This window comes from Aphis gossypii, chromosome 3 (assembly GCF_020184175.1).
Source record: "Aphis gossypii isolate Hap1 chromosome 3, ASM2018417v2, whole genome shotgun sequence".
Taxonomy (NCBI): Eukaryota; Metazoa; Arthropoda; class Insecta; order Hemiptera; family Aphididae; genus Aphis; species Aphis gossypii.
In genome coordinates this window covers 26876525-26901798 of record NC_065532.1, presented here as the reverse complement: position 1 = coordinate 26901798, position 25274 = coordinate 26876525, and the positions used below count along the sequence as shown (strand labels likewise).

Sequence of the window (25274 nt, the reverse complement as noted above, 5' to 3'; positions counted from 1 at the left end):
AGTCGCACTATTAACAGCACTATAATACCCATTCTTAACAATATATATAATATCCACCTTGCCTATAAAAAGAAAAATTATTCTAATTCAATCAATAATATATACATCAATACATCCTAGATCATTCACCAGTTTAGCAGATAGTTAAAATAACTCAATGTTTTGATGGGATATTGGGATTGGGATATTCACAATATTGTAAGAATTTATCCAAACCAATCAACACTAAGTCACAAACACAACACACAAGCACAAATATTGAATAATGTTATTCTTTTTATTTAATATATGTATTAGACATTAGTTAATACTGCTAATGGCTGAAGCTTAATTCTAATAGTAAAAGGAAGTGTAAAATTATCATTGATGTTTGATACCTATCTATAAATTTCAGGACTGACCATTGAACTTGGCATCCATTTAGATCTCACTTCTTTTGTCGTTGAAGTCAACAACCAAAGCATATTTTTTAATTGAACTTGGCTATCATTTTACATTTATGTTTTGTTGGGATATCATTACTTTTTTGTAAGTAAATTATTAATAGCTATTAAATCATGTTAAAATAATTTTCAAATGGTTTTTAATAAACTATTGTATTTTCCTACATAAGTATAAAAAAAAAATTAATTTAATTTAATTTTTTTTTTTTTTTTATTTATTTAATTTTAATTTTTTTTTAAATTTTTTAATTAAATTTTTCAATTTAAGTCAACACTACATTAAATTAGAGGCAATTAATTAATTAATTAAAAAATAAAACATAATAGATAATTAATTGCAAAATTATAATAAAATCAATTGATAAAAAATTAAAAATTAAAAAAATTAAAAAATTAAAAATCTTCAAGTTTCTGATTTTTTCCTTTGTATTAACCTAATTACCTATCTGTATGCCAAATTTGAACTTTCTAGGTCATCTGGAACTGGGTTAGAATTTTGATCTATAGGTAAGTCAGTCAGACATAAAAATGACGATTTTGGGACGTTAATATCTAAATAACGGTTTGAGGTATGTTTATGAAATTTGGAAAACATATGTATCTCGTAAGTCTCAATATATGAGCCAAATTTGACATGTTTATGTGGAATAGTTTTTGAGTTATGAGGGGGTCAAAAGTGGCTCCAAATGGTTCGTGTAATATTACACACGGTGCTGCTCGCTAGTTCTGTAGCTAGAACTTGGCTTGACACGCTACCGCGTGTCTAGATAAAGATATGCAAAATGATGCGAATATTTATGTAGAAATCGAGACATAGTGCATTTGGTTTCTTATAGTTGTAGATACGTAAATAAAAGTATCTGTTAACAATATAGACTAGGTACCTATAATAAATTGTGTTTCAATGTTTCATACGTAAACGATCAATTACATAATCTATAGTATTTGTAAGTTTAAGTTATTAAACCAAGTTTTTTAAGAATAAATAGGATTAGACTAGGGTAGTTGATTAAAATATAGTCAGATTAGATTAAACGTGGATTTTGCTAGGTTATCAGCAGACAGCAACCTTGTTACCGTACATCACAATATGACTCGGAATTCAAAAGAAGTGAATAATATATTTTAATTGATTAAGGATAAAAATAAGTGACTTAATACAATGAACAACTGGAGATAGATGAGAGTTTAAGGAATTGAAGCTTAAAAGCATGACACAGAGTCGGGGAGTATTAAACAATAATTATTCAAGGTAAAATTTAAAATTAGAGTTAATAAGACTACAATGATGGCATATAGCATTCAGCTGTGAAGGATAAAGACGTATAGGGTAGAGATTATTGGTAAAAAAATATGTAGCTCTAAAATATAGAATACATATATCCACCATTCTAGAAAAAAGGGGAGATACTGATATGTATAAGTTACAATACGAAAAAGCTACATTAACCATGGAGTAAGGCATTGTTTTCAGATCGTTAGAGAACAAGAAAGAAAATTGATTTGCAGAATGAACATAAGGATAATAAAGAAGAGAAACATATTATGGCTATTCGTAGTGGATGTTGAACCCACTATAAGCTACTTATTTAACCCATTATATATATTATGTGGTTTAACTGAATTAATAATGTATTGGAGGAAATTTGTAACAGAATTGGCGATAATAATGAACACAATAAATTGGTATATCTATCTATAATAATACTCCAAAATTTTGAAACGCCTACGATTTATACTAATTTCGAATAAGCCATATTTTCCCTAGAATTAAATTAAGTAATTTTTATTTCTGTAGTAGTGAAAGATTCAATCTTATGGCGGTTTGGCTGAAGTAGAAATGATAATATAAAAATTTGTTTTTAAAATATATTTAAATAAATTTTAAAGTCTACTAACTACAATCAGTTTAATACTGATATATGATGTATGATAATATGATATGATATCCATGGCCTGACCAAAAGTTTCATCTATGAGTATTTCTGTATCAATTATCAATACACACTTAATAATACCGTTTACCGTTATAGGAAATTCAAACGTTTAGAGCAATTTAATGTTTAACGTTATAAAGAATTTGAACGTTTAGAGCAATTTATTAAGTGTTTAACGTTATAAAAATTTTAAACGTTATGAAAAATTTGAAATTTTAATTTTTAAATGTTATTCAATTTTAGCGTTTAACATATACAATTTTTTTTTAATTTTAGCATTCATCTGTAAATTCTTGACTCTTGAGGAATTAGGGAAGGATATATAATTCCAGTAATAACTTGCTAACCAGTTTTTTGTTACTAGATAATCTGATTTATAATTTATGAATAATAATGTATACCTACATAAACATTATACATAAATATTAAATTTAAATAAACATATACGATGGTATTATAGATTGTAAGTTCAAAAGTGATAAGTATTTGTGATTATGAATTAAAATTTATAATAAAGTGCCAGAAAATTAATTTTAACAAGATAAAAATAAACTTAGCGTTGAGTGTGTTACAAAAATATAATAGGTACTATTTAGTATTTATACAGTCACACAGACATTATTTAGAAATATAGACTTTTTATTTTCTTACTTTTGTAAGAAAGCCTATATATAATTTGATAATGCGTATTATTTATTTGACATATTTATTGCTATTATAAACTTCCTTTTATATTTAATTAGTATTTAAAGTCACTAGGTATCTGCCATAATGGTCCTATCAAGGAACAGTTTTACAAAAATAACTTAACTCCTATTAATATATTCTATAGATAGTTATTAATATTTTCGTAATTTCCTGTGTTGTCTAACATAGTGATATTATTAGGTATGTTTCAACTTTAAAATTTTAATCGTTAATTGATTTTTTGTTACGTTATCCGTTTCAATCGTTTAACGTTTACTGATGTGTTATCCGTTATCGATTTCAATCGTTTATCGATTACCGATATGTTATCCGTTATCGATTTCAATCGTTTTTCGGAAAGTTAAACGTTATAAAAACGTTTTGAAGCCCTGCAGTGATAAAACTGACATTTTGTAAAAAAAAACCTAAATTAACATAGTATTTTCGATATATTTTAATTTGTGATAAAAATAACTTACTAAAACTTTGAACTGAATTTTCAAGATTTTTTTCGAATAACGGATTATTATACATGAGACGAAAAAAACTAATAAAAGCAAATAATTTCAAATTTCCATAAACAGCATAAAAAGATTCAAGATATTTTTAAAATTATGTTAAGGGTAAACAATTTACGGTTAGATACTATTTACATTTACTACGGTTATTCATTTTTGATATAGATACAAAAAAAAAAAAAAAATAATAATAACAATAAAATTAGATTTGTCGAAGTTGGTTAAGCATAAAAGATAAAAATTCCTATTTTCTTCTAATTTCTTTTAGTGTTTCATAATTATTTTGAAAGAAGATACTTATTGAAAATATATTACTTTTGATTTCTCTAAATACCAACTTGATCCATATTGTCGCGTGTACGGTGTACAAATCACAATCATGAATCACCTATCGAGATTAAAGCATGTTTCTGTTTAAAAAAAGTGATAGGTAATAAAGTAACATACAACATTCTAAAGCCAATGCATTTATGGTTCCGCTCAGGCTCAGAGCATAAAATTAACCTCTTATACCTACCCATATTTTTTCTAATAGCATAGTGCAGACGTTAAATAGCAATCATATACTAAAAAACCAATGGTACCTACATAATATTGTGGCTAAATAATTTTCTTTTAATATTAATTACTTCGCCCAAGGGTACTTATAGACCCTTGTATAGTGTAGGCCAAAAGCCAAAAGGTCTAGGGTGTTAAAGTGTTAATCTCTAATATAACAGTATCGGTGGGTCGTCAACAGCTGCTGGCATAGCAGCTGACGATCAAACGTAAACACAAAGGAGAACCGCGCGCAATAACAACCACAACAAAAACAACAACAAGTAACAACGACGACGACCTCCGCCAATCGCGATCAGCTGAAATCGACGATGGAAGGAGAGTCGCGGGGAACAGATGTCGGCTGGTGAAAGAATAGGGACCGCGAAATGGTTCGAATTCAAAACAGTGATCACGATATTATTATACGTTGTTTGAATCACCGAGTGATTGAATAGTGAGTAACATTAATCACGTTCAGCCGGTAGTAGACGTTACGTAGTACGTTCGATACTTACGTATCTATTTCCGCGTAGCAACGGAAAACGAACACAAATCCTATTACGATTCATTAAGCGTTTCGTTCACTCGCTGTACCTCGTCGAAACGACCTAGAAAAGGTCTCTTCGTTCCGCCTAATCAGTTCTCTGTCAGCGTCGCCACTCTCCGACCATTGTGAGGTAAGTTTAATGTTTACCAAAACAGCGAACTCGGAACTATAGCGACAACCGGTCGTATCGGCATCGCCGGTTTTAAACTTCTAAGTCCGAAGTCTGAATTCGTTATTATTTATTTTTTGTATTATAAACTACGATACGTTGTTTTAATTATGGTCATTGGCTCATTATTTCATATTTCTTTTAGTCTCACGAATGACATCTCACGGCCGTCGTCGTTTTTATCCTCTTCCTCATCTTGTTATTGTTAACGAAATTGGTCGAATAGTGTGTTCGGTGGTCAAAATTAATTTCATTAAATCTTTTTGGTACATCGTACCTACATATATAATGTGTAAACATTTGCGTTAATCTATCGTTTAAGATTTTGGAATAAGTCTAAAGCGTATCCATTTCCTGTATACCATTGAACCATTCTAAACTATAATTTAAAAAATATGTGTTATACTTAGGGATTATTTGATATTATTTCCTATTGCCTAGTATAACAAAAGTACGATGTTATTATACTTTTTTTTATAGTAAGAATAGTTGGATCACAAATTATAATCATAATTTTGAAATGTGAGGGCGTTAATAAAACCAATATAACCTTGCATAGGATGGGATTACAATAGATTGGAATCGAAAAGAATAAAATACATATTATGATTCAATATTGAGTAATGACTATTTTATTGTACATTATGATGAGTAATAACTGCCCAGAAATCTGTCAACAACTGTCAAGTTAACTGTACTTTTAGTGATTCCTACCAGTCGTGGTTGTAAAAATTGTAATATCAGCTGTTGATACAAACTGAATAATTATTATATATTATTTACAATCAATGTCGACGTTAAAAATATTAATCATAATATTCACTTTTTTAAAAACGCTATCATATATTCATACCCCCGACGTATAATATATAACGACGGATTGTCATTGGTAAGGTTAGGATTACTACTTTGGTTTTTGCAAATAATTGGTCTAAAATAATAATTTTTTAATATTCAATAAATAAATAGTAATTATTATTTGTTAATTTGTTATTGTATAACGCTAGTTCCCAAGTAATCAACTCCGTAGTGGCGTAGTTAATAGTTATCGCATTACACTATGTAATATAAATAATATATTTATTTTATATATAATTATACATAATGTTAAAATTTATAGATAGGTAGGTACCTAAATGCAACCGTTGTACACTAATTTTCGTCGATCGTCAACAAAATGATGAATATTAGTTGACGTACGTCGCCGGATTAGATCGCATTCGTCCACCACCCTCCTCCAGAGCATCAGCGGTCGGCCTTCGGTCCCTCTCTTCGTTTTTGTTCACGTTGTTCTTTGTTATCTTTATAATAATACTGCGCAGTTGGTTGAATCGTTCACACACGTCTGTGAGCTACGTACCGAGTATCGAGCTCTGTACTCTTTCGTCTATGCTACTCATCAGTACGGCAGTACATCACGTTCACTCAACATTACAAACACTCTGTTTGGGGTGTGTGTCACTGATAATCTAATCCTTGGTATTGCATTCATAGACATCAGACATAAATAGTTAGCGTTATTGTCTACTGTTCAACACGTAAGTCGATTTTGAAGTTTTTTTACACTTTAACGATGAGATCTAACAACCGTGTTTTCGTAAAATGTTTTTGATTTACTTCCAATTTTTTGTTTATTCGTGCATTTTCGTGTATCTCGGTAGTTTAAACAATTTTGCTAAAGTTGAAAATATGCCTCTTGAATATTTGTTTGGTTAAATAGTAATTAACTATAATATGCTATATTATGCACTTAAAAAAAAAAATAAATCATTTGAATTATAATTTATAAATACTTATATAATTTACTACTTGGAGTTTCTTGTCTAATTTGATTAGATTTTTTTCATTAAGAAGTCAAATGATTTGTGTGATGATTTTTTTAATTTCTTAGAATTGATTAAGATTGATTTTGTTATTTCCGTCATTGAAATTATAACCATCTCAAAACTATAAGATTATTGAGTTTTTAAGACTTATTAGATCAAATCATTGATCAAGGTTTTTTTAAGAAAAAAAAATGGCCACTTAGTAATTATTATGTTCATAACAAAATTATTTGTGTATCTTGGTTTTTTTTTTATAAAGCTCGTAAAATAGGTTAAGTAAACAAATTAAAGTGTAATGTTATTTTTGTTATTTTAATAGTAAAGCAAGTTTTAGAATTTTCTTTTTTAATAGTTTTTAAGTTTTCAATATTTAAGCCACTTAATAGGTATACTCTAGTTGTGCTTGACACTTAATACTTAAATCTAACTGTTCTGCTGTTAAATTTTTAAAATTAGTTGCTTATTGTTATACGTTCCATTATGTTAAAAAATTATATAATGTCTTGTATTATATAAGTATGTATTATTGTAGAACTTGGAAAACAATATCAGTAATAGGTAGGTCTACTTTTTTTTAAATTTGCATAAATAATTAATAAATGCATTTGATTTAATTAATTTTAAATAATATATCAAAGGTTATCAGTAGACATACTTTTGATAACCTTTAAATACCTAAAATAGTTCTGTTCATTAATTGACAATTGTTATTATCTAGTATCATTCTCAAACTACTTTCCTTAATTTTCATTACATTAAAATCATTAGGTAAATAGTAAATTAGTTTATTGTTATTAAATAATTTTGATGAGCTATTGATATTATTATAGAATTAAGTTTAATACTTATCAAATATTCTTTTTTTTTTAGTAAGATGAAGGTAGCCATAGTCTTGGGATTAGTGGTCTTTGCCATCAGCTCAGTAAGCTCAATAAATTTAAATGAGGTTATTGAAGAAGAATGGAGTTTATTCAAAGTATGTATAATCTTAACATTATTATGTTCTAAGAGTTGAGATATTTATTTACTTTAATTATTTGATATATTTTAAGGTCCAATTCAAGAAAATATATGAAGATGTTAAAGAAGAGGCATTCCGTAAAAAAGTATACTTAGATAATAAGTTGAAAATTGCTAGACACAATAAATTATATGAAACTGGTGAAGAAACTTACGCCTTGGAAATGAATCATTTTGGTGATTTGGTAAGTATAGAAAAATTAAATATTTTATTTGAATATTATTAATTTTAACATATTATAGATGCAACATGAATATAAGAAAATGATGAATGGATTTAAACCTAGTTTGGCTGGTGGTGATAAAAATTTCACTGATGACGATGCTGTAACTTTCTTGAAATCTGAAAATGTTGTTGTTCCAAAGGCAATTGATTGGAGAAAAAAAGGTTATGTAACTCCAGTCAAAAATCAAGGACAATGTGGATCGTGCTGGTCATTCAGTGCTGTAAGTTTTTATCAAAAGTTTCTCATTAATAGTAGTAGGTATATCTTTTATTTTTTAATATGAATATTATGTCTTATGGCTGGGGGTCAATTAACAAATTCATGCGAGACCCTGAGAATGTTACCATGATATCATAAACAAAATTGTTGCTTATTCGATAAGATAAGATAATTACCTCCCTCTTACTCTACGCATACCTCATTATTATAATGTTGACTGAATATAGTAGCTACAAGACTAATTATCCATGTATTAATGTATGTATGCAGTGTGGATACTCTTCGGGTTTTTTTTTCTGAAATGCATCCGTACAAAATAATATTAATTACAGTATGAAATGTTATGAATGTTTGTATCATAAAAATCATTTAACATTTCTTAAAAATTTTGCTATCTAAGTCTTAATAAAAACAAAATTTATTTATATTATAAATGTATAGGTAGGTACCTACTTGAATAATTAAACTTTTTAAAATTCAAATTAGAATCTAAACTCAAAGTAATAGGTATTTAAAATTTTTTTTGGTATGGGTAAAAATAAAAGTCTCAATTATAGTGGTTAATAACTTTTAAAAACAAAAAATTAAATTATTTATTTTATTTGTTATTTTAAACGATATGATTAGGATTTATAACACTAATATATCAAAAAAAAAAAAAAAACGCATTACTAATTAAGTATCATTTTTCTTATTATTTTTAAAACCAATTGATTTAGTCATTACTGCTATCTATACAATGTTATTTATTATATTATTTTTATTTTTAAATTGTGGTTAAATGTTGTTTTTTTGGTTTGTGCAATATAACATTATCCTGAATATTTCTATGTATCATAAAAATTATTATGGAATTTCAATTATTGTTTAATTAACTCAGTCAAAGAAAATAAAGCTAAAAAAAAAAACTTGAAAGAACCCATTATAGTAATCATGATTAACAGTAATGATATCAAATTATTATTATTCAATATCATAATGCTATTAATCGAGTTGAGTATGTTTTTATTGAGGTTTTTATGAATACAATTTCATTGTTTTCTTTTGTCTTAAATTCAATTAGGTATACAATTATGTGTTAAATTCTTTGTCCCATTTATTTATGTGATTTACTTGTTAAGGTCAAGTTATTTTTATAGAATTGCTACATCTGTTCAACTAGCTATTTAATAAAGTATTAAACCAACTTTATATTTATCACATATACATTTTATATTAAATAATATAATATTACATTCTTTAAATATATATAATACATAGATATATAATAATGGATAATTTTATAAACTCTTGTCTAATCGGCTTAAATACTATTGATTCTTATCAATTCTATCAAATGTGCTCTCAAATTTTAAGTTAAAGTAAAATAAAAATTAATTTTCTATTATAAAGTTGCAAAACTATAGGTACACATGTTGTATTATATTTTTTTTATATTAAAATAAACTATATAATTACATTTTTTTACATTGTATATAATAATAAAATTAAAAATTTTAATATATACCTACTTACATTTTAAAAACTAAAGTATTTTTAGAATTTTTTTTTTAAAACCATGGTAACTTGAAAATCTTGTGCCCGAGTTGAAAATCTTAATAATTCCAAAAAATTACAATTCACTTGAATTATGACTTTTTGAGGTTTCACTGTACTAATAATGTAATATATTACTTATATTATATATTGAGTAAATATTTTTATTACAATATTTGTTGCTAACAATTTTTTTGTTACAATATTATGAATTTTTTTACTTTTTATTGTTTTACAAGGCTTTTTTAATCCTCTTATTATACTTATTTAAAATGTGTAGAGAATTATTTTTCAGCCTTTGGTGAAATATTTATTTACATCACAATTTAATTTTAACAAATATAGATCACGTGTAGACAATTGATGATTCTGAGACATATTTTAAATTCATAATAATATATTGATGTGTGTGAACAATATGAGTATTATTTGTATGATGTTATTTTATTAAGTCCAAGTGTACACTTGTATTAATATTTATACAATATGCATTTTTTATTTTCTCTCTTTATTTAATATACATTTTTAATATTAGTTATTATGTTATTATTTTATCATGAAATTAGACTGGATCATTGGAAGGACAACATTTTCGTAAAACCGGTGTGCTAGTATCATTGAGTGAGCAAAACCTAATTGACTGCTCTCGTAAATATGGTAACAATGGTTGTGAAGGTGGTCTTATGGATCTTGCTTTTAAGTACATCAAATCTAACAAGGGACTTGATACTGAAAAATCTTATCCATATGAAGCTGAGGTAAGATAATTATGAGTTTCTTTAAGAATTTATCAATAATATTTATTTGAAATTATTTTTAGGATGACAAGTGCCGTTATAATCCAGAGAACTCTGGGGCTACTGACAAAGGTTTTGTAGACATACCTGAAGGTGACGAAGATGCCCTTATGCATGCTTTGGCTACTGTAGGACCAGTGTCTATTGCCATTGATGCTTCATCTGAGAAATTCCAATTCTATAAAAAGGGTGTGTTTTACAATCCTCGTTGTAGTTCCACAGAACTGGACCATGGTGTGCTTGCTGTTGGTTACGGAACTGACCACAAAGGAGGAGATTATTGGATTGTTAAGAATTCATGGGGCAAGACTTGGGGAGATCAAGGTTATATAATGATGGCACGTAACAAGAAAAATAACTGTGGTGTTGCATCTAGTGCTAGTTATCCTTTAGTTTAAATGTTTCCAATTTAAAATTATTAATTGTAAACAATTTTTTTTTAAATATCTCAATATTTTTATTATAGCATTTTAATGATACACTTAATTATTTATAAGAATGTATTGATTTTCTAAACAAATTTTAATAAGACATCTTTGTATTTTAAGTTTTTTTTTTTAAATCAAACAATATTATGATGTTAATTTTGATTTCTCTCTCAATTTATCGGTCATATCTATGTTTTAAAATTACTCAAAAAAAATGATTTAAGACATTGTTGTATGACGTATTAATGCCATGAAATATATTATGTAAGTACATTTTTGTAATTTATATTTGGGAAAACATGCCAGGTTAACAGCAAGATAAATCAAAAAAATAACTATTGTTTCGTATTCTCCTAAAAAAAAAAAATAAACTTAAATAAGTGATATTTCCTAATTAATAGTGTTTTATAAAATTCTTAAATTAATATAAGTTTTTAAAATTAATTCAAATAATTTTAATTTAATATTTACATTAATTAAATTAGTATAAAACAATAACTGATTTACTTAATGATATTGTGTCATTTATGGTTAATTTAAAATGTCAAAGACTAGATATTATTAGTAACATTTAAGTTTAGATTAAAACAAATTTATTGTGCATTGTATGAATATTAAAATTATTTCTTTTGTGTCAATATATATTGAGTAAAGAATAAAACATTGATATAGTTTGTGATTGAAAAAATTGTTCAGCCAATTGTGGTAAAATACATTGATTTCCACAAATGATCATATTTTTATTTTATGAAAACTGTTCAATAAATGTATGCATGCAGGGCTAGCCTTTGTGGTGGATTAGCTGGGCGCCTTTAGAGTTCAGATATTATAATAGTTTTTTTTTTTTTTTTAATTGAGTATTATTATTTACATTAATGTATAGAAATAATTAAAAGATATCCTGAGTAAAACCATAGCTGTTCTTAACTTGAACTAGAGATAGCACATTAATTTTCTTTTCCCAGGATGCAGTTTCCTAAGATCTGCCCTTATGTTGGGTACTTGGGTTACTATTTTACATTTATACAGCATACCAAAATTTACATACAGCAGTTCATATCAGTTTTTTCTATACTAAAGTGAATTATTATATTATTATAAAACTTAAAATTTGTGCTTTCATGTTGGATTTTAATGATATTTGAATTAAGATGAGTATGCATATTGGAATAATATTTATAATCACTTATAACTCACTTAAATATTAAAATATTGTTAAAAATCAACTATTGAACAAAGAAATGTTTTTACCTTTAGTAGGTCAATATAATTAATGGTAAAAATTTGCTTGATATTTCTTTTATAATTTGCTAGTTTGTAAGTCATTGATGTCTATGATAATACATAATATTTTATTATTACACTCATTTGAAAATGATGAAGAATAAACTAAAAGTGCATGGTCTTAGAAGATCTTTTAAGACCGTGTCTAAGTGTTATCATTTATCACTGATTTTAAAATTATAAATTATTGTTTATATTTATCAGTTTTGTCAAAGATGTTTGGATATAATATTATGTTATTTGTCTCATGTTTGTTTAAAATAATATTGTAGGTAGGTACATGTTATTTTTTTTTGGGGAAATTTATTTGTTTATTAAATACTATTAATAGTTAAGTAGGTGTATAAAAATAACGTAATTTTTATAACTTTGGACACTTAAGTTTTTGGCAGAATTGTAAAGAAGACCCAGCTTTCTCGATTTGATAATAATTATATGAAAACATATTTTTGAAAAATTGTATACTTATATTATAGTTATCCTATACAGAGTATCGATATTATAATTGTCATTTGTCGGCTGTTAACAAGGACATCATCATAAAACAATGATATTTTTAAGTTAACTGTTTTCGGCAAAATTAAATCAACCTTCCATACTGCAAATAGTAAAGTACACTATTATTTATTTTAATAATAATATGAAAAAATCTAATAGTGATATAAACTGTCGGACTGTCTCCAATTAGAATCGTTATTTGTTTTTCGTTTACTATGATATTGATATATCATTAAATTCAAATTTAACACATCCATTACATTGATCCTCACTCGACACCTGTGCTGTTCACCACAGCGGTATTTACATTTTTGACTCATGACTTTTTTAGAATTTAGAAATGAACATTTTTAAATCCAAATAAGTCGGTAAATATAAATAGGTTTTGAAGAATAGTTAACCAATAACCATACACATAAGTTATGGTTTATTATACCGCAGAATATATCATAGACGGTAGACCGTAGAGTAGGTATAAGAGTAAACATTAATTTTCTTAGAAACGTTCCACAAAACTAACAATTAACAGGTAACATCGGATGATTAGTATTTTGAAAACCGATTATTCCATGACAACAGAACGTATAGGTAATAGCGTTTAAACGTGTATACTTTGGTATATTTTCGTGATTGTTTTTTTTTTTTTTAAGGTTGTTCTTTTTTTTCTCTGCGTTTTCCCGGGATTCGTCGTGCAGAAGAATATCGCCGTTCGCCGAAAAAATTGTCGCGGCCTTATAGAAGAGATACGACTTGGTCGCGATTTTGCATATGTCTCCGCCCGAACGCGCCAGTTCTCGGTAACGGTTTTCGTCGTCGCGGTACCGCCCGACAGCAGACAAACTGTATTGATATCATAACATTATAATATTATCGTACACGTCTTGTATCATACGGATGACGCCATTTCGCTCGTCGCCGCCGTTGTTATTGGCGTTGTTGTGTTGGACGTCTGCCGCAGCAGCCGCTTCCGGCGCCCGTCACGTGCACACACCCGAGTCTTGCACCGAGCAGACGGTCCGCATGCGGCCGGACAACTATATGCGGTGTCTGCTGCACTTCGGCCGGTGCGTGGACTGCGCGGGCCCGTACGACTACAGTTACTACGACGCGCTGCGCCGGAACGTGGCCGGATCTTGCCGGGAGTTCGTGGACCGACCGGACGTGCTGCCCGCCGCCCGTCGGCTGGTGTACGACACGTGCAACCTGTACCTGCAGCGCATCGGCCGGACGGTGTACCGTCACGAGATGGGCAGGGATGCGGAACAGACACCGGTGGCCGTGTCGGCGGCTACTTCCGCGGACGGTTTGCTGCAGGCGGCGCACCGTTTTCTCGTCGCCACGTTTATGGCCCGTTCTGCGCTACGCGTTTCGCGACCCGCGGACTGACGGACGAGCGGCGATTGCGCCCTTACACGCGGTGAGTACCTAATCCCGTAACGTCGTTGACTATTTCGATGGGGCTTGGTAAGTTCCAACACGAAACTTAAAGTTGCGGGTAAGTGGCAAGGCCGTAACTGGAAATTAATTTTCGGAGGGGTTTTAAGCTAACATTTTTTTAATATACTGTATAGGTGATTTAGTGTAGAACATACCTAACCACATAATATAACACGAACATTCTTACTTAACCCCCCCTAATCCCCTATGTATGACCTTGGTAAGTGGTTAAATTATAATAGGTAGGTAGGTATGTGAGTTCTTACACGAACAAAAATACGATGTGCCGTGCGTACTGCTGGTAGGCAACCAGTCAGACGGGCATGGGTGAAATACTACCAAAAAACATACATTTCATTTATCTAGGTTTGATGGTAAATGGGTAGGTAAACAAATAATATAATACTATAATATATTGTTATAATACTACGCCAATATGAAATAATTCAATTTCAACGGAGTAAATACGAGATGATGATAATAATAATATATTTAAGGCCGGCCTTAGGGTGAAGCGAGGCCTGGGGAAATTTTTTTTAGATTAGGCCTATAGTAAAGACCTTTTTTTTCGTAAGTCTAAGGCCCAAAATTCAATACAAACGCGCGAGGCAAGGGGCAGGTTGGCTCTTGCCTAAGACCGGCTCTGAATATATTATATATAATATAATATTGTAATCTAATATTATACCTACGTCTATTAAAAACCTCTTGAGGTCTAATGTCCATTATGATGGACAATTATTAAAATTGCTTAAGCGTTCCAACTTAATTTTAGTTTTAATTTTTGTATTTTTACAAACCCGTTATCCATTACAGTGGACATTTTCTCTTATCTCCACAAAAGGCCGCCAATTTTGTTTATATTATACTTTTGTCAATATAGGTAACCTAGGTAACTAGTGATAATTTTGGAGGGTAAATATGTGTTTATACAAGTTCATTGAAATAGATATTGGGCTACATTACTACATTACTAGAAAATTTAAATACGTGTTGGACCTCAGCCCCTCGGGAGGTTAATGCATTCGATTTTAAGATAAGGACGTCTATTCGCGTGTGTTGTCCGCCTTGTTTATGTATAATATCATGACAAATTTGCGTTCAGTAGAATATCTATTTTATGCTGTTGTTTTAAATATTACAGTAAATTGACCTGTCACCGAACTTGAGGTAAGAATTTTATTTAGGGCACCGCGTAGGCTTTTATTGCTATTATATAATTTTATAGTGAGCTGTGAGAATTTTAAAGTTTTAATATTTTATGCAGCTATATAACTTAGTTTTCAATAAAGCTTACGCAATGCCATAGATAATATTTGTACCTTTGAATAATAAAAGCAAAATTTTTCTACTTTTAAAGCAAACAGCATTAAATGGATTCTACTGAATTCAAATTTTAAATGGTGTATGTTAGTAAGACGGAGAGAGTACATGCGGGTACGATATTACGATGGCAATATCCTCTATTAATGAGTAAATACAAAATACGAGATATAAAATTCAAAAAGAATTGTGTTAGAGCAAAATTAATTACCTTTATTATAATATAGTAATAATAAAAAATGATACAATTATGATTAATTAATAAATATATAGATTATTAAAATTTATTTATAAAATATTATAATTTATTTATCAAACAATACTATATAATATTATTTAATATTTTAGATTTCGAGCGGAGTGATGATTGTATTGATTTTAAAATTATTTGTTTTTGATGTTTGTCATTATCCTTTATACGGCAGTAAAAGTCTTTTAATTTTCAACTTTGGTGGTTATTTCTGGTAGAGAATTGAATCTAGTTAGAAATTCATAAAAAAATTTATTTTGAGTAGGTATATTTAGGATTTGAACATTTAATTCAAGGTTTTTCATTAGCTTTTCTATCTATAACAAAAATACGATGCTTATCTGAAAGTCCTATTAATTTTTATTACTATTTGAAGTTTAAATTTTTACGACATTGCATATTCACCCGTAAAAAACTATTTTTCATCAAACGATTTTTTTTATTTACAAGAGTACAACTAACTTAGATATTTGAAAGTTCCACATTTTCACCAAATGTTTATTTTTAGTATTTACTCCACATAGTATAATTTTTACTCTTTTTGAGCTATTTATAGACTTAAAGTAAGAAATTTAAAAAAATGTATTACAAGGTTCAACATAAGTTATTTTAATATTTGTAGTAAATTTTAAAAATACATAGGTAGGCACGATTTTTTATATTCATCTGAAGTTCAATTTTTTTTACAAAATTTGTCAAAATCACGAAAATATACTTATTACAAGAAGTATTTGGTAACACAATTTAGAAATTGTTCAATTTTTAAACTTATATTAAGTTTGAAAATTTAATAAATTGTTTCTTATAAGTTATAAATGGTTCATAAATTACTAATTTAAACGATAAATAACAATATTAGTTATTTTGTTATAGTTTAAAAACATTATTCGTCGAGACTTAAAACTTTTATGCATGTTATGAATATTACTATACGCAATGAAAAAAAAAATGGATAGATTAATTTAAAAATAATAACTAAACTATTAACTTATTCACTCTGTTCTACGATAAAGTGTTATTGACTCAATATTTAATAAAAATAATATAATATACCTATTATAATATGTATAGAGTATACACTGACAGACTCACCGCTCAGAATCGTTTTTCGTATACAATGATATAGGTCATAGGTATAATTGAATTCATATTATTTAATAGATTCATTACAGTGAGCCATTCAATATCTAATATACAGCAGATCGGTACCACTCGCTCACTATTTTAATTTTCCTGATATTTAGTAGAACGTATTTACTTAATGATATATTACACCCCTCCCTCTACTTATTAGGAGTTGGGTCTCAAATTTTTATGTTATTGTTGCACGTTTATATTATAATAGTAGGTATAATATTAGTGCATTTTAGTTAAAATAAAACTAAATAAAATTACTGTTAAAATAAAAATTTAAAATATTGGTCTTTCAAAAGTTGTAATTAGACGTAGGTAGGGGTTAGGCTTAATATAAAGGATTGTGTAGTATAATTATGTCAATGTGCTTCCGATTCGTCACAAGTTGATATTATGTTATTGTGTTTTTTTTTTTTACAAATTACCATACGATTTATAATAATGTATCGTCGTTTAAAGTATATATACCATATGGTGTGACTGGTGTGGGGCAAGTAGGTTTAACTATTTCAAGAGATTCGAGCTTTAATATTGTGTTTACTTACAAAACATTTAGACGGGCTTTGGGAAAATATTTATGATGATTAAGTAAATTTCAAATCATTACAGGACTTAATAATCTCGAATTAGTTCTTTAATTTCAGCTTCCAAATTCTAACTCTAGAATTTGAGCCACACTGGATAATAATAATATTTCACAGTTGTGTTTTACAGTTTAAAAAGTGCATTTATTAATAATATGCGATTGGCATATGCTATATAAACATAAACAATTTCGTGACAAATGAAGGTTCGCACACCACCCGCACGTTATCGGTCGATTATTGTAAGCCTGGGCCCGTAAATATACCTTTTCTGCTCCAATCCAGCCGATCTCCTCGCACTTTATTATTGCAATAAAAACGTAGGTAATTTATAAACTCGACGCGCCCAAAACGGCGCCTGTACATCGTAAACACGACCTGGTGACTTATTAATCGGGATTGCAAATGACGCAGGCCGCAGCCAAGTAGGTATTAGTGCGTATTACCAGCCAAGATTTTTATCATAATATTGTATGAGTAGAGAAAAATTTTCGTTTGTTTCGCATACCTACGACCTACGTATACTTTATGTGGTTTTTCCTATCGGTGAAATTCGGTAAAAACAGTATGTAGGTAGTAACTTAAATAGTTAAATTACTGTATTATGATTATACTTATGATACGTATAAATATATTATAACTAAATCTCTACTTCGATAGGCTGTGGATCTGTAGTAGCCAGTAGGTACCATACCATTGATTATAAATACTATAGTAGGTAATTATAATCAATGATTATGTTATGTAGCTACTATATACTTACCCAGGGGCATAGTGACGTAATTATGGGGGATAACTCCTTCTCCCAGAGCATATTTCTTTCTAGAAAAATAACTATTACCATAAATTATAACATTGAAGAAATTTATTTAGACCTACGTCCTACACAGCACAGAACTTGTAAGAATATTGAACTATTTTCTGAATTATTTAAAATTTTAATGTATTGATGTACTACTATTTTATTTATAATACCCATGTTCCGTGTCCTTGAATTTAAAATTAAATAATACAAGAATAAGCCAGAATCAGACCAATTTACATAACAAAATAACAATTTCACAACCTGTATAATAACAAACCAATAATTAATAAATTTGACTCAAAATAATTTCTAAGTTAACAATTTGTATGTTATTATAATTTAATTTAATTTATAATTTGATTATTGATATTTTCTTAAATTATACTGTTACTTATCATTTGCTTATCATTTACAATTATAATATGATGCCTATACCTTATAATAACTACACATATTCATGTTTTATCCTTTTTGCATTTTAAGAATGAATGCTTAAGTATTGGTAATCCTTTCACATTTTTTCCTCATCACATCATCCAAAGCTGTTGAATATTACCTAGTTTTACCGAGTTGATTGGCTACAGAAAACATCTTTTGGACCAATAATTTCTTATTATTTAATGGCGCACTTCTTTTCTTGAAAACGTACTTGTAAAAAGTAAATTGCACGCATAAAAGCGTGTAATGTATGTATAATAAATAATAATATATTAATATAAATTGTATATTTATAATTTACGTACCCGAAGTTTGACAGCAAAACCAACGATAGGGGGTCGACTGTAGAAAGCGATGATAATTTATGATGATAAATGATAATGTAGGTAATTTGGTAACTACCTATATATTATATAGCCGATGGATCGATTTTCTCTTAATAGGGTACCTGTAACACACATATCTGTTATTTTCACGAGTATAAATATAAGAACCTTTTCGAGAGAAACTAAATAACACCCCGAAGAGCCAATGTTATGAGGATATTCTCAGTTCTGCATATCTGTAGTCATATGCGTAAATAAATATTTAATGGACACTAATTGGTTAGAATGTATATAGTGTATATAATATATAAATTAATTCTTTATTTAAGATATATATTATCCAAACCAAGATTCTACCCTTCAAAACTTAAATATGAAAAGTTGATCATTTACAAATTAAAATACTTATAATTATATTCAAATGTTTGTAAGACAGTTTTTAGATACAAAAATAGTACTGATAACTATTCTATTTATAAATTTAAAATCACACCTAATACTTGTTTTAAGATTAATAATAATTAATAATAATAATAATTTGTTAGGTTTTGTATTGGATCCGAAATAAATATAAATTCTTTCAATAATTTATAGAATTTAAATGTGTATTACTTCAATTAATCTAATATGTTATTTTATTTCTTTGTCTATTTAATATATACTGTATCATAAAGTATTATTTACTATATTTTATCTATTGTAAATTATTTTAATCATGTTTATAGTAATAATATAATCTTCCCAATGTAAGTTGAGCTTACAGTGAATGTTCTAGCGATATATTTGTATTTAATTTATTATTATGTATTTTTTTGCTAAAAATAAAATCGTAATATTTAATTTTATTAAGATAATTAAATTTTGAATAAATAAAAATTTTATATTGGTTAGTGGAATTCTCATCTTTAACACAGCTTTGTAACCTAAGTAATGATCCAATAATTTTTATCTTTTATAGAAGATAGGTATATTATAGCTGTTACTTATTGTTGGAAATAAAAATATTATTATTTTTTTTATTAGATATATATACATGTTAAATAATTATTAAACATTGATTTGTTACTTTACTGTTAGGTAACGAGACTACGATATTATTGTGACTACCACATAAAATTACCTCTGTTATCACGACTACAAACATTTTAACGATGCCCACGTGTCGTCTTCCTATTTTCTAATTTACAATTATCATTATATAATATATATATTATTATTAGTTTTTGAAATGTTGTTTTCTTGTACATTAATAAACAAGTAAATATGATATTTACTCACACTTCAAAATTCAAAACCATTTATTTATTCTTACCGATTCTGTGTAGACCGGGATTCAAATCATTACATTTCACTACACATGCAACAATTTAACATGGTATACATACATGAACATAATTATACTACATTATCATATTTTACATTATATAGAATAAATAATAGAGGTCCGTACTCTACGCTTTATTTAAATAAACTGACTTATCATAATACATCAAGTTAAATCCGATTCAAAACTTAGAATCAATTTATCAGTACTATAATGTCTATAACTGTTTAAGATATTATTAACGGTGTTTTTAATTGATTTAGGTCCACAAATAGCATAGTGGAACCTAGGTAAGTCAAAATTCAAGGGAATTACAATTTTTTCGACTTATCAAGATTTTATGAAAAAAAATTTGATTTACAGAGTTATAAAATGTAAGTATTTTTTATAGTTTTTAATTATTATATAGTTTATGAATATAATTACAACGTGTATTGTTATTAAAATTATTTAAAATTATTACTAAAAATTATGATAAAAATGTGGTTAAACACACGTAACCGTTCGATCGAAAATTAGGAATTACCTAATTTAGTGATAATAAACCGAATGAAAAATACTGTGAAAATACAATAAGCTCTATTAGGTTTAATTATGGAACTCATAAACAGATTAGATAAATCATTGTGAAATTATCCGGCTATATTTTGAACACAGAATGTTCGAATTATCTATAGTTTTTTTTTTTATTAATCAAGATTTTCGCGAGGGAATAACATTTATATCGACTTATCGAGGTTCCACTGTATTTAAAAATATCATAGTGTATTTTAGGTGGAAGTTTAAAATTGTGGTTGGAACACCTCTTTTACGCCACCGTTATTTACCAATTAGTTTCTATTTATAATTTTTTACATTACTGCAAAAAATAAAACTAAAATAACTCTACTGTTATTTTTAAAGATAGAAAATACGAATAGCTTTAGGCATTCTAAATTTTAAATACTAGAGTTTAACTTTCTAAGCAGAAAACATGATTTTTTTTTATATTTTATAACTAAGGATGTGAATTTAATATAATATAAAAGCTGTAAAATCATATTTTTATGCTCGTATTTAGTTTTTTTTTTTTTAATTAACTATTTAGTTTTTTCACGAAGGTGTTTAATCATTTTAAGTGATTGATCACAAGCGATCATAAATAATAATTCATAAAATGTTTGCAAACAATTTTAATTGAATATAATCGTTAAAATATAGTAAAATAAAATGAAATTAACAAATGACGAATGGGCGAAAAATAATCCACAAATGTCTAAGTATAAAAAACTTAAAAATAAAATACAAGTTTCAAAATTGAATTCATAACAACATTTAAAGAAATTCATTAGCTTGGTTATCTAAATTAAAGTGATTTCTTTTTGTTGTTGGTTATAGAATGTGCTGCTCCATAAACCTATATGTCTATAGCTTTGTCTACAAATTGATAGATATATTATAGCTATTCATACTACAACATAATTTTAAAGAGTTAGCGAACTTTTTACTATTTCTAAATAGTTCATCAACTCCGTCATTGCATTATGTAAATTATGTAACTAAACAAATTATCGAATTGCAAAAATATAATATTCTATAGGTATAAAATATTATTTTTGTATATACCTCTTTATACCATAGATTGCATACAGTAATAATTTCCTTATATTTATAGTAAAAGGACATAAAATTATTTTCGTATATTTTTCATATTAACGTTAAGTAGATTAAAATAATAATTATAATTATTATTATATATTTGGATCAAAAGACGATTATTATCCCTTGGATAATATTATTTCGGAAGTGAAATCAGAAGCACTGACATTATACTTTATAATTGAATTTTTAATCCATATAAATTACTCGATTTACATGATATATGTACTATACAATCAAATATGTTGCCTTATCCAATAATCAAAAATACTCGTCACCGAAATAATTATAGATTTAATACTGATTTTTTATTATAATACCTATACACAACGTGTATTACACATAAATATGGCCATATGGGTAAATCAGAAGGATACGTTATATTTAAAAAATATTGTTGGTAAGTAGATAAATAAAATAGTTTATGAATCAATAAATAATATAGTGTACAATATCATACGTATACTTTGAAATCGAATTGTAATTTAATTTAAGTAAGTTATTGAAAGTAGAAAAAAGTATACATTTTTTTAGGAATAGAATAATAATTGTTTTAATACAAACAATATATAAGTTGTTTTTTTTTAATTTGTAGAGACAATTTTTTTGAATAAAAAATATGGATAAAATATATAAAATATATTTTTTAAGGCCTTAAGTAATGTTTTTAGTATCTTTTAATGTATTATTTATTATTATAAATAAATATTAACAAATTTTGATATTTGTTATAATAATAATAACAACTAACAAATTAATACAAACAATGTGCATAATTTTTATAGTATTTTACTAGATTTTTCATATAATAGTTCACATAACAACACATCGTATATTTTACTAAGTAAAATCATAGCTATAAACTCCACTGTCTATTTCCGTCCCAAAAATAATGATGCACCAATAAGGAGTTAATAATTTAATTATTAATTCTAAAAATATTTTTTTTTGTTTATATATATGTATATAATTGCAAAATATATATAATATTATTGCCTATACCTATAAGTGTGTTATTAAAAATATAGTGAAATAGTCTAGACATCACAAATTTGTGTGTAATCATAAGAACCATCATAATAATCGGCAATAACTGATTCATAATATGATAAACATGTATGTATGTATTTCAATAGTTACAATGTTTTTAAATTTTTAAATTTGAAATAAAGTTGAAATAAATTTAGTCTAAAAATGGGTTTGGAGGAAAACAGACTTATCCATCTACGAGTATAGTACAAAGACTGAAAGACGTCACGATTATCAACGAAATTTAATCAAAATACAATTTATGTGTATTATACATAGTAAATATATACACGTTAACTTAACTGTAAGAGAAATAAACATTTCAATTTAAATATTTATTATCAAATGAATAATAGATTTTTAATAAATATATAATACTTAATCATAAATGAATACCTATATTTATTATTCAACATTATATAATCATTCACAAATTAATAAAACCTTAGTAATAACCTTAATAATATGTATTATAATTTAAACCATTTACATGTCTAAAACGAATATTGATAAATCAATATTTCTATTTCAAAATAAAATTAGTATTTAGTAAATATTAAATAATTATTTATAATTCACGATAAATTCATAAATTCATTATAATTGAAAGAATCTTGTCCGAGTTCAGTTCTATCTTACATCACGTAGTTATCTCCTCTTATATACGCAAAGTATACAATATATGTATGTATGTGTTTTTTATTAATACCACTTACTCTCGAGCAGTACCTCCACCACGTTAACTGTCACACGCATCCGTTTTGTACGTATATTTCATAGACAAGTAATATACATGATACTCATACTATATATACATTAGACATATATAATATCGTGTTTATAATATAATATAGCTTTTATTGTTAAATATTTCAGTACACGTATGTTCTACATTAGGGTTAAGTCGCGAAGAAGCATCACAGTTTACAGTAAACATTTATTATGAAATCCCAGCTTTTACGATTGAATTAACGATGAGTAGTGTGTAGCGGATGAAGAGGTAGTTGAGAAAAAAGGATGGAGCGATCACGAGAGAGGGGGTGCGACAGATGAATAGGATGTGGCAGACGTCACAGTAATAGTTTCGCGGTATACAGAATATAATATACGTCGTAGTGTATTACTGGAGGGTTCATTCATGTATTTCCCTTATCATCCATATATCGCCAGCGATGTCAACATATCTGCAAACGACCGTAATTGGTATTATATGCCGTCTTATACACGATGTATGGTATTAAGCTGCAGCATAGAGATCAGAGATGTCATGTATTCATGCGTACTCTCGAGGCGTACGACAATCGTAAAGTGATTACTGGAAACTTACTATAATAGTATGAAATGTCTGCACACGCCACGTCGCCACACACATCGTACAACAGAATTATTAAGTGACTACGTTGAACAGTTTCATTAAGATTGAGTTTGGTCACAAGAATATTTTATGAACTACTAAATATGTTCCTTTTTTCGTCTCATTTGCTCGCAAAGCTTATTTCTGTTTTATAGACTTGCAAATACGACATTATACTGTTGTACACTCATGTGTGTATGATACATATTATATTCATATCGTGTGTGTAATCTTTATTCTATATAACGCTTCATATAACCACGTATCAGATCACTGAAAACAATGTTTTTGTATACCGTATATTTATTGTATATAAAACAAGATAATATAATATAATAACGTTATTGTTGAGACTTATTGTTTTGACTAAATCTACTAAAATAAACCAATTTATTTGTTAAAATATGCTTAGCATACTTATAAGAATAATATTTTTTTTTGAAAATGTACTCGTATTATTCAATCTCTTGTTGATATTTTATATAGTCAAAACAACTTTTAAAATAAAAACAAAATATTGTTTATATTTTATAAAAAAAAAAAAAAAAAAATGAAAATGAATTTGTACTTAAAGATTGCATTGTGATTATATTATTGCAACTATTTGAAATGTTTTAACTTTTAATTTTTAATTTTTAGTCGTATTTAAAATGTTAAACTATTCGAATTTTTAATGTCCGAGATGGATTCGAAGTATTCAAGTATTCAATAAATATAAAATATAGATGATAACGAAAACAGACTATGGAGTTATTTACTGCTGTTCAATTCGTTGGATGGCACGAATATTTATTGCTATTTAAGTACGTATTTACAAATCATATTCTTATGAAGATGTATTAAAAAAAGAACATAAATAATAATATTTTATTGAACAATGTAATCGATTACACGTATTCGTTTTATTTTATTTTTTTTTTATACATATTTTAAATTTCAGTTATGTGTATTGGGTA

At 27.2% G+C, this 25274-nt stretch overlaps 1 protein-coding gene and 1 long non-coding RNA gene across 3 annotated transcripts in view; both read left to right on the top strand.

Moving 5' to 3' along the window:
* Positions 1-4520: 4520 nt before the first annotated feature.
* LOC114124983 (procathepsin L) lies at positions 4521-11167 on the top strand. Of its 2 annotated transcripts, none has more exons than XM_027988460.2 (6): positions 4521-4802; positions 7538-7643; positions 7720-7872; positions 7931-8134; positions 10236-10427; positions 10490-11167. In XM_027988460.2, exons 2-6 carry the CDS (start codon positions 7542-7544, stop codon positions 10862-10864), a joined length of 1026 nt encoding a protein of 341 aa, XP_027844261.2. In that variant the 5' UTR covers positions 4521-4802; positions 7538-7541; the 3' UTR covers positions 10865-11167. The 2 variants fall into 2 exon arrangements, with proteins under 2 accessions (XP_027844261.2, XP_027844253.2); XM_027988452.2 differs by lacking the exon at positions 4521-4802 and adding an exon at positions 6159-6379.
* Positions 11168-13270: 2103 nt separating this feature from the next.
* Positions 13271-25274, top strand: part of LOC114125171 (uncharacterized) — a 33318-nt gene continuing 21314 nt past the window's right edge. Inside the window, exons 1-3 of the long non-coding RNA XR_007604947.1 lie at positions 13271-14093; positions 20561-20671; positions 24958-25121. This is a non-coding gene — a long non-coding RNA (uncharacterized LOC114125171). The remainder of the gene's footprint in view (positions 14094-20560; positions 20672-24957; positions 25122-25274) is intronic.